The sequence below is a fragment of the Heterodontus francisci genome, chromosome 12 (genome assembly GCF_036365525.1).
Source record: "Heterodontus francisci isolate sHetFra1 chromosome 12, sHetFra1.hap1, whole genome shotgun sequence".
In the NCBI taxonomy this organism is placed as follows: Eukaryota; Metazoa; Chordata; class Chondrichthyes; order Heterodontiformes; family Heterodontidae; genus Heterodontus; species Heterodontus francisci.
The window spans coordinates 38,093,149-38,105,165 of NC_090382.1; the positions used below are offsets into that span (position 1 = coordinate 38,093,149).

The 12,017-nt window shown below is 39.9% G+C and overlaps 1 protein-coding gene across 3 annotated transcripts in view; it reads left to right on the forward strand.

Moving 5' to 3' along the window:
- Positions 1-12,017, forward strand: part of fam193b (family with sequence similarity 193 member B) — a 154,654-nt gene that overhangs the window by 17,845 nt on the left and 124,792 nt on the right. For all 3 annotated transcript variants that reach the window (XM_068043346.1, XM_068043347.1, XM_068043348.1), the window contains one exon: positions 420-650. In XM_068043346.1, coding sequence (XP_067899447.1) covers positions 420-650 — 231 coding nt within the window. The remainder of the gene's footprint in view (positions 1-419; positions 651-12,017) is intronic.

The window sequence follows — 12,017 nt, forward strand, 5'->3', positions numbered from 1 at the left end:
ATTACCGAATCATGAATATAATCAAAAATTGTGACAACAGGAAGCAAAGAAATGTATGCCTGATGTACGATGGCGAATAAATATAGACTATTTTTCCCTAACACAACAACAAGAAATGCTGGAATCACTCAGCAGGTCTGGCAGCATCTGTGGAAAGAGAAGCAGAGTTAACGTTTCGGGTCAGTGACCCTTCTTCGGAACTTTTGTTTCAAATTTCCAGCATCCGCAGTATTTTGCGACTATTTTTCCCTGTTTTAATCATTGTATGGTGGATAAACTGATTACAGTGATGTGGGAGTTTTTTTTCTACTAGCTAAATTTAGTACATATAACGTATACAACTCTTAAAAGTAACTTGCTCTAATGTTCAATAACAAAGCTTTTAAACTCTCTGGTTACATCTGGTTGTTACATTTCAGCCATCCCTTACTATCCACCAACCGCCAAAGGACTGTTGTTTGTTGTGCCACCATGGACGTAAAGATTGGGGAACTCAACAGAATGGGATTGTGGATCTAAAGAAGTTGACAAATTCGGTGCCTGCGTTGACACATGGCCTACTGGAGCACATGCCCCTCTGGATATGCCAGACATGTCAAAGAAGAGTTGAGGAAGAGGAGCAACGGGCCATCCTTGAACAGACCCTAATGGTAAAAATGAACTTTCTTATTATTATCTGTATCAACCTAAAAATGTTTGTAATGCTGTATAGGAAGTAAAGGGAAAGGTTTATATTCTTTTTAATATCGTTAGTATCAGAGTATGAGTTTTCTTGGTTGAATTCTGGACTATGCCTGCAAATCTTATGTATTTCTCTTCCTCTGGATCATTCAATTGGGGGATTAGATCGTAAAGTCAGTGAAATGTTAGTAATTGTCATATCTGCAATTGTTGTCATCTTAAATGTTTCTACATGAAGTTACAGAATGCTAGTATGTTGAAAACCGTGATGTATAACGTCTGCTGTAATAGAGAATATTACTGTCTTTTCACAGCAGTAATGGATGGTAACGTGAGTCAGTGCTTTTTTCATCACTCACTGCAAAGTAATTGACTTGGGTTGGGGTGGAAAGTAATTTGACGTTGATTTTTTTTTTCAGTTTTTGTGTAGAGACATTAAATGAGTTTGCAAAGCTCAATGTAATCAGATAATGCGCATAATTTTTCTGTAGTTTCCCTCACTACTGTCCTTTTTATAGGGAGTTCCAATGTGAATGATTTTGTTCTTTATCGCTCGGCTCAAAAATAGCCTTTCTAAAGCACTCAAAGAAATTATAAATCGGCTTTGACTGGGAGATATTGTTATGTGCTGCTCTGAAGTGAGGGGAGGAGAAAGTGTTTGTGGGAGTTCCAATCTTGTCAGGTACTCTGAAGGCCTTTTCATATACCTTTTGTATATGAATTGGTATAGTGGAGTTCAAAATTGAATCATTATTTTTTACTTCTGCAAAACTAATATTTTAAAATGTTATTTTATGGTGACATTTGAGATCATAATTAGGAAAAAAATGTTCCTATTTCTTCTACTGTCATCCTCATGTGCTCCCAGCTCAAGAACACCATGAGATGTAAGCATGGTGCCCTTAATGGAATTTACACCTCTCTCCCTCGCAGCAGAACACAGTAATGAAGCCAGAGGGACATCTCTCTGTTTCTCACAGCTGCTGGTAACTCTCAATTTATTCATCATCTTGCAAGTTGTGGCCTAATCCATGATTTCCAGGCTATTTCACTGATGATCTTGTGCCAATTGTGCACCTTGGGAAAGTTGCTCCTGGCTACTAGCTGAATGGTTTGTCATTGCCTTGATACCTGAAAAGTGTTTGTCACAAAGTGGCGTCATGCAGTTTTAAATGAGTTATCATGTAGCTTTCCACCAAAATATTTATTGGTATCTTATTTCCTGTGATGGTGCAGTTTTTATGTCCCCCCCCCCCCAGTTAATACAAGACTTCTATGGGACTTTGTCCTTTCCCCCACTCATAGCTCCACTCACCATCCACTTCTATCCATTCTTCTGATTCCACTCCACAATTGTCAGTATTTTACACATTTTACTGCCTCTTGTGCATGTAACGTCCATTGGTATTGTAGTGCCTTGTCTAAATTAGTAGATCTCCTCCAAGCTGTTTGGGGCAATAAAGCTATATGTTCAAGTTCTAACCAGGATACGGTTTATTTATGTCTCTTATAAGTGAAATCAGCAGCTACTACCTCTTAGCTTTGTCTCCATCCTTTGTCCTTCTTCACCTATCCATATTCTTGGTCTCACTATCTAATCTGATTTGAAGTGCAATTCTTATCCAAAAATGTTTTCGTAAACACTTCGCTTTCTGTTTATGCCAAACACTTTTCTCCTCAATTCTGAACTCATAGAGCCCAAGTCTAAGACTTGAATGTCATTCCCTTAGCTTCCCTTGACTTTCTTCGCCCCCCCCCCTTCTTTCTCTTTCTTATCCTGTATCAGCAGTAGAATGCTCTGAAATTTTGTTTCTTCGTCTTTCTAAACTGGGGGTCTGCGAGAAGGTTTCGGGGGGTTCATCCAGAGTAAGATTATAGCTCACCCTATTCTCTGCCCAGCAGCACCTCGTCACTGACCGGCAGCAATACCCTTCACACCCTTATTTATAGTGGGAGAGCTGTGGGAAAACAGGCCAATGCAACCGATAAGGATTAAGAGAGATTAAAGGAATACAGAGCCTAGCAGAAGTTGGGAGCATCTCAACCTGCTGCAGGCACCAGCTTGTGCAACCTGAGCCTGGATTGTCCTTTGTGCAGCTGCAAAATGTCTGTAGACTTGTGTGAGTGGTTGGGGCCTCTTGTCCTGAGTAAGGTGGGTGAGAACCCCTCTGCATCAAATATGATTACATGGGCATAGATGTATTGGGTAAAATGCTGACCAGGCACTGACTGCAGTTGAGAGCCGAACACACAGGAACTATTACAGGGCCTGGAGCATGCAACAAGAGGCAAAGCAAAATGAATTAATTTGGGTCAGAAGTACCTTATGGCATGATTGGGAATCAATGTCGCTGCTGGAAGTTAATAGTGTTTGGGGGCCGGAGCCACTGTCAGGCTGATCTGAACATCAGGATATATGTTGTGTGTTATTGTATTACTTTTGACTTATAATTAAAACTGTATTTTAGTTTAAAACTATTGGAAAGCAAATGGAATAAAAACTGAAATATTTATTTTGTATTCTGCTGCTGCAAAGCTGGCTGCCATCTTCTGATCCAATGTCTGGGTCTCCACGATTTCATTCAACTATTGGTTGCAAATTTTCCATCGATTAAAAATTAACAAGCCCCTTTGGGAATTTGATACCTGTTCCTAACTTTAAAAAAATGATTATATTATTAATATTTGTATAGACATCTCCACTTTTGTCGAGTTCTGTGTAGTTCTAGAAACATGCATCCCTTTGTGAGGTAAGTACTTACAATTTTATGATGAAAGCTGGGGCAATTTCCTTGGAACATTTTCCTGCCCCGCCGCAAGCTTAGTCTACCAGAATTGCTCTGCTGCCTGTCCATTGAATACCATGAGGTGACCACTTGCAAGTCTGACTAAACCAGTGTTGTCCAATAGGATTTTGATGCTTGCCAAACTTGTGGCAGTCAGGTCACCATACTCACCATATGATATACAATATGTGCAATATCAATAAATCAAATGCACAATCTTTTGAAAATAGTTTTGAGGTTTTAAACCATCAGCAATCGAGCGATATAGTCACTGCCAGAGCCAGGAGAACGGCTTCAAAAGGGTTTTGCAATCCAACTGTTCCGCAAAGCAAGTTTGCTGAATGTGCACTCAGAGGGTAGTAACAATCTGTTAACTGAAGTGTTCTGTTTTTGACCGTGCTCCAGTTTATTTCAAAAAAGCAAATTTCTTCAAAAGTAAACTTACTCTATTTTTTCAGAATTGATGTATTAGGAGACTCAGGGAAAAAAATCAACAGATCTCGATATGGCTTCTGTGTTCTGATTCTTGCCTTGCTTACGCTCTGTCACCTGACATTTCCGAACACAGTTTCTGGACATTTAATAGACCTTTGGATCTTGGCCAACCTCCTGTAATCTCTTTTACGCCAATAGCACCCTATTCTTTTCAATTTCTCATTTCAACAGTTCTGTTACGATGAAGGCTGAATGCAGATGGATGTTGCTTCACTGCTCCAGCTTGCCAAAATTCTACATTTCTACCCTCATTGGCAGCCATGCAGTGCTGTTGCGCGCGCACCTCAACTGTTATGCAGAAACTGCCAATTACCAACTAAACAAAACCAAGTTCTTCAGTCAGCTTCCCCTTTTTTTGCTAGATTTTCCAAGAATAATTTGAGAGCAGTTAAACTGCTGTTCTTCCAAAGGCTTAGCCCTGCATTCACAGCGCTTCATAGAACAGTCCCGCGGATCTACATGTAGAGGCACACAGAGAAGGTAACAAACTGCGGACTGTTTTTCTTGTTTCATTGAGCAAGCGGCCCTTCAACTTCCAGGTCACTAGAAACCCAACAACTGGACTATATTCTGGTAAATAAAGTTGTCTGTCCAATATGTGACTCCTGTCTAACAGCAGCATTGTCAATTCTTCCTTGCTCAATTAGGGACGGACGACGAATCGCAGTCTAGCGAGTGACACCCATGCTTATACCCTCCGCTGCAACTTTAACACAACTTAGTATTGTGTGGCTCTAAACACTAAAAATGGACAGCATCAATTTGCCACATGTTGGTGGCCGATTCGCTACATGTGGCGAGTGACGAGTATATTGGCCAACAGTGGACTAAACTGATTTAGTGCTAACAAAATGAGGTTCTAATGCCTCTCTAAAAGACCATAATAATTACAGATGAGGTAGGCCATATGGCCCACCTTAATTCAACTATCCAAGTTTCTCATTAAGTAAATGAAACAAAAATAATATATATATATGTTCAATTGTATAACTTTTTTTATACAGAAGAAATACTTCTGTTGTGTTGCAATGGGTCCATGGAATTTTTATAACATGGCTGGGGGTGGGGGGGGGGCCTCAGAATAGATTGAGAAAGATTGAGAATCCCTCTATACATTGTTCCTTCCCTACGTCTTCATTGTTGAAATCAGAGCTCATTACCACAGTATTTTTAGTATCTCAGCTTATCGATTTCTACTTCCCATCTTACCTTGTCTACCCTTTTACTCTTTTCAACCCTGCTGACATCCTGTACTATAGGACTTGCCACTTTATTTTTAGTTAATAAATATCATCAGCCACTCCTTTGGCCTCTTAGTGAAGTCAGCCAGTCAGTTAATAGGAGCCATTATGAACAAAATTACTTTACATTCTGCGTTCTGCAAGTCTTTGTGATAATTTGCAGTGATAGTTGTTAAATACCCTTTTAACTTCAACATATACGGAAAATGCTGGTAATATAAAACAGATCAGTAAAGAGAATGTTAACAGTGTGGTTATATACCCTTCATCGGAATGTTTATATAAAAAAATACTTTAATTTTTCATAGGATGTTTATAAAGACCTGTAAACCTGTTATCTATCTTCTGCCATCTGCTGTGTTGCATGAGAAGTCTCCTCTTTGTGTTGTGTGCTGTGGTATATTGTCTTAGTTAATGCTATAAACGTATGAATTGGTTGCATATAGGGACACTGCTATTCCTGACCAGAATGGTGGTGATTAGGTAATTCCACCCCAAACCATCAATCATGCCTGCAATAAGTTGGATTGATTTTATGCACATATGTTACTATCCTCCACGCATTGCATTTTGCTGGAGAAATCACTTAGTTTTTATTGGAAGACATTGCTGTGGTTTCAGTTGTGTGTTCTATTTTCTGTAGGTTGTCATGCAGGCCCCCACCTGCGAGGAATGAGACACATATTTCGCCACATGAACATTAAAACTTAAAATTGTTGCTGGGAAGAAAAGAGGGTCTATCACAACGAATTGCCAGGCCCCTCGCCGGAAGGACCTTTTTTGCATACTAGCAGACAGTGTTGGAACAAAGGAACCAGTCCCTGCCCCAATACACAAACAGACGTGGTTAGACCAGTTTAGTCACATGACTAACTGGCTGTTGAAGTTTTTTGAATTTGAACTTGCCACAGAGGTTTTGAAGACAGAAAGCTGTTTGCTCCTGGACTGAAAAGACCCCTCTCCTGTCTGTTCTCATCTTGGTTTCACCAGCTTTGGAAACCATTGAACACATATGAGCCTCGAGAGAAAAGTCTCCTAGATATCGGAAAATGGGATTAGAATAGTTAGGTCTTGATGGCCGACACAGACATGATGGGCCGAAGGACCTGTTTCTGTGCTGTATAACTCAATGACTACAGTGAACAAGATTTAAGAAGAATACTGGGCCCCAACGAAAAGCAAGACACCTACAATCAAGGACTCTATAGTAAGCGCGAAGCACAGTTTAAAAAAAAAAAAAAATCGGCTTCAGAGATTGCCTCAAACCTCTCCGCTATTTTTCTTTTTTCTGTCTCTGTTAGCATATGCATATCGCGTATGCATGCTAGCGTGGCGTGTTTCCGTAGGCGTTAACTGAATTGGAGTTTAACTTTTAATAAATTTCACTTTTCTTCTTTAAACTTGAGAAAACCTGGTGTGCTGGTTTCTTTGCCTTCTAATTGGAAAGCAGTGAACAAGGATCACCAAGGGGGAGCTCAAAACACAGTGTGTTTTAAAAACAAAACCCTGTTATAATAAGACTAGGTGAACGCTAAAAGGGACCCCTAGACACCTTTCTCATCTGGTTGTAACAAGTTCATAGAGACTCTTTTTAAATAGGTTTTGTTTGCTGAAAAGTAGATAGTTTGCTGTGAGTTCTGCCATATGTCCCACCCCACCAGGAACTCATTGGCTGACACACACAAATTATTGTCTGACACAGTGGTATCAGTAGTCACTCTGGTGTGAATTTAGCTTCTTCAACATAGCAGTTAATTGAAGCTCACAAGAAACTGGTGCTTGTTTGTCAATAGTTGCCATGATATAGCATTCAGCTTGGAAAGAAGGAAAGAATTTGCATTTATACAGTGCCTTTCATAACCTTAACATCACAATTGCTTCACAGCCAATCAGTGTGGTCACTATTCCAGTATAGGGAAACATGGGAAGCCAATTTGTGCCCAACAAGGCTCCACAAACAGCCATGAAATAAATGTCTAATTAAAATTGTTTGGTTTTGGTTGAGGGATAACTGTTGCCAGAACATTGGGAGAACTTCCCGCCTCTCTTCGTGGAATTTTTAATTCCATCTGAGCGGGAAGACGAGACCTTGGTTTAACTAATCTGAAAGGTAGCAAATCTGACAGTGCAGCACTCCCTCAGTATTGCACTAAGCTGTCAGCTGAGATTTTATATTCGGGTCCTGGACTGAGGCTTAAGTTTATAACATTCTGATTCAAAAGGTACCACTGAGTCAAGACTGATATCTTAAGTTAAATTTCCTTAAAGGATAGAAAACAATCCTCAAAGTCACATATTAAGTAAGAGCTTTATGAGGATCCTGTTTCCTTTCTTCATTCAATTTGACATAAGGTGGTCAACCTAACTCTCAAAATCTACAGTACTGTTGCTCCCTTTGTATAGATTAAGCCTGAAATGCATAACTTTCCCTACCTGCACTATTTAAACAAAAACTCAATTTCAACTTTTTTTTGCCATCTGATGAGATGCATGAGAAATCTAAGTGTGATGCATTATTATATGCCTGGAAATCTTAAATGAATTGTTTTGAATCATTATTTGAAACTCCAGTAGTGTTCTTTATTGAACATTTTCACCAACTGTGAGAAATGCTTCTTTAGTACCAGCTGTGAATATTTCCAATAGCTTTTTCCATTCAACCATAAACTTTGTCTGAGGAGTTGTCAAATGTTTTTGAAAGAAACAGAAACAAAAAAAAAGTTGGGGCAGTACCTTGTCCTTTGGCTGGACTGAAATGGCAAATGCAGAATGGGCAAGAAATTTTGAAGCAAGCAGGGGCAGAAAAAATCTGACACCCCACAGGAGTTCCTTTCTATAGCTTAATTTCTGATGGAAAGGATCGATCATAAAATTTGCTATGTCGGTTGCACCGTTGTCTGTAGTTATACCTGCAGCTTTTATGCCAAGTAAAATACTTCAGTGACACATGAGACTAATTTGCAGACTGAGTTTATGGGTTATGAAAACTGATGCTGATGTATGGCTAGAGTACTGGAGTTTCCAGTATGTAGAGGGTCCTGTATCAGTTTTTAAATAATCTTCAAAGAAACTATGCCCAAGCATTAAACAAATGAGCACAAACGAAGCATGCTCTGAATTTCTAGAGAATTTGACCAACCCTACCTAATACTTAGTGGAAATGTGTATGTTAGATATTAATACTCCAGAAATAAAAACAGAAAATGCTGGAAATGCTCAGCAGGTCCGGCAGCATCTGAGGAGAGAGAAATAGAGTTATCGTTTCAGGTGGATGACATAGACCTGAAATGTGAACTCCATTTCTCTCTTCACAGATGCTGCCAGACCTGCTGAGCATTTCCAGCAATTTTGTTTTGCTTTGAGATTTCCAGCATCTGCAATATTTTGCTTTTATATTAATGCATCAGATTTGGGTTAAATCCAGCATCTTCCTTGACTATTCTAAATCTGATTCTGACCCAAAGCATAAAACTGCCTAATTTGGCATCAACACGGTAATTTCACAGTGCCCCCATTCTGATCAATGTAGGAAACAGACATTGTCACAGTGGTGCTGTTGATTATTGGATGTATTGTTGATCACATAAAGCAAGCTGTACTTTGCACATAATTTATATGGATTCCTGATGTAGAAGTGCTTGGTTGTCTAAAATAGGAAGTTTCCTTTCCCAGCAACATTTTTTTGCCATAATGACCATGACATAAATACAATTAAAGATTAGTTAATCTAATGTTGCAGTCTGGATATTATGCCTCACATCTCAACTGGTGCTGACTGTCAGTCCACAAATGAGGAAATGATTAAGATATTAAGATAAAAATATATTGAATGTTTGGCAGAGCTAAATCTATTATGTTGAAAGGAGTATTGGCTTTGTTGGTAGGGATTACCTAAAAGCTATCAAAGAAAATTGCAGAGCTATTTCAATGAAATGTGATGAAAAAGCAACAGATAGCGAACAATTACTATTGACTCGTTTAGACAAGTAAGAGGCAACCAGAACACTCAATATAGTGATTTTGGTATTTAGATTTTCAGAAAGCTTTTGATAAGGTCCCACACAAGAGGTTAGTAAACAAAATTAGAGCACATGGGATTGGGGGGAATATACATGCATGAATTGAGAACTGGTTAATGGACAGAACAAAGAGAGTAGGAATAAATGGGTCATTTTCAGGTTGACAAGCTGTGACGAGTGGGGCACCGCAAGGATCAGTGCTATTCACAATCTATATCAGTGATTTGGATGTGGGGATTAAATGTAATATTTCCAAGTTTGCATGTGACAAAACTAGGTGGAAGTGTGATTTGTGAGCAGGATGCAAATATGCTTCAAGGGGATTTGGAGAGGCTCAGCAAGTGGGTAAAAATTTGGCAGTTGGAATGCATTGTGGAGAAAAGTGAGCTTATCCACTTTGTTAGGAAAAACAGAAATACGGAGTATTTCTTAAATGGTGAGAGGCTGGGAAGTGTTGAACTTCAAAGGGACTTGGGTGTCCTTGTTCATGAGTCACAAAGTTAACATGCAGGTACAGCAAGCAATTAAGAAGGCAAATGGTATGTTGGCCTTTATTGCAAAAGGATATGTGTTTAGGAGTAAAGATGTCTTATTGCAATTATTTGAGCCGGAGTGAGACTGTACCTGGATTATTGTGTGCAGTTTTGGTCTCCTTACCTAAGGAAAGATATACTTGCCATAGAGGGAGTGCAACGAAGGTTCAGCAAGCTAATTCCTGAGATGGAGGGATTGCCCTATGAGAAAAGATTAAGTAGACTGGACCTTTATTGTCTGCAGTTTCGAAGAATGAAAGATTTCATTCAAACACACAAAATTCTTACAGAGTTCGACAGGGTTGATGCAGGAAGAATGTTTCCTTGGCTGGGGAGTCTAGACCAGCAGACACAGTCTCAAAATAAGGGGCAGGCCATTTAGGACTTAGATAAGGAGGAATGTCTTCACTCAGAGGGTGGTGAATCTTTGTAATTCTCTGCCCCAGAGAGCTGTAGAGGCTCAGTTGTTGAGTATGTTCAAGACAAGGATCAATAGATTTCTACATATTAAAAACATCAAGGGATACAGGGATGGTGTTGAAGTAGAAGATCAGCAATGATCTCATTGAATGACAGAGCAGGCTTGAAGGGCTAAACTGCCTACTCCTTATGTTCTTATGTATCCTGGAGTTAATGAGGACAGTGTTGTGGTGCAGTTAAAAATACAAGTGTTGAGATTGTACTTGGACTTAATACACGAAGAAAGAAGACACAGTCGGAAAACAGGGACTGATGTCAAAACAGGGAAGGGGAAATATCAAGACCAGTGGTATAGCCTCCCCTTTAGATATTTCTTTCATTATTAATCTTAATTTCCTGTTTTGCAATTATCTCCAACTTCTAAGGAACAGACAGCCCCAGAACAGTGATCCAAAAGCTTTAGATTGCTGACCCTCAGTCTGCCTTTGGATCGCTGTTAATCTCCAGAAAGCTGGCCTAGGATTAGCTTTTTGGGCTCAGACGTAAAATCTTGAGTTTATGACTGTTCTTGGCATCTTTTTACACTTTCCACCCTTTGGTATCTTCTGGGCTTTTAGCAGCTGGATCCCTGCTGCACTCTGTCCCTCTGTCTGTCTCAGTAGGCTCCACTTCTCCTATACTTGCCTACTTTCCACCTGAGCATGCAAAATGGCGACAGCTTCTTACTTCCTCCTTCCCTGTTTTCCAGTCCATTCCTGCTGTTTTTCCACTTTCTTTACTTCCGAAAGCTCAGCTTGATCTCATCTGACGCCCTCTCTGCCACTCGAGGCTCTGGTCCCTCCTTGACAGGTTGCAGCCTTCATGTCTTCCTGTCTGGGCATCCAGTACACAAATCCAGGTCCATGTCCCCTACTAGCCATCAAAATTGCCCCATTCATCTCATTTGTTTTCTTCCACCATATACCTCTCCCACCCCTGCAACTCTAGTAATCTTTCATTTTCTTTCCCTGCTCCTCTACTTTCAACTGCTGTACCTCCTTGCAACTGTTCCCACATGCACCTGTTCTGTCTCTTCAGACAAACCAAAATTTATCTTCTCGCTCCCATGTTGACCTTTAAAATACCCATTCTCTTGCTTATCAGCCCCAAATCGTCCACAGACTCATTGCAGAAGAGTATTTTGACATCCAAGGATGTACTGGCTTATAGGGTCAATTCTTTTTCTACTTCTGCCATTCCCCCCACATTTCTTGTTACACCATATCATTGACTAGAACTACAGAAACAATGACATAGCTTTCACCTCCCAGTTTGTATATTCTTTTTCTACTTACGAACACTTCATCCTTCTCATCTCTCCTAAAATATTCTCCTCACAGTGTTTGGCTGAGTACATATGCTTATATTACTGAAATTTCTACCCTTTTCATCCTCCATGTCTGTACCATGGACAACTTACCCCGTGACTTCAACTTCTATTCACCTTGCCATATGTCCACCAATGATCTACCCCTCTTGGCACACTCTCAAACATCAACCCTCTCTTTCACATGCCACCCTTGATGGTATTTGCATTCGCAATGTGATGTGAAATTTTTGTAATGAAAATGAAAGCTGTTACTAAAGTGCCTCTGACTCCTTCAACTTCCATTCCTTGTTCCTTCTCTTTTCAAATCATGACTGAACCTGTTCTCAATGGCTCATGTTGTACTGTCAAAATAAAGGGATGCTTGTGGCGCTCACCATTATTTATGCTCAAATGGCACTGCAACATCAGATGTGGTTCGGATGCACAGCTAAACTCATATCCAAAAGTTGCTGTTAAGAGTTGCAGCGCTGTGC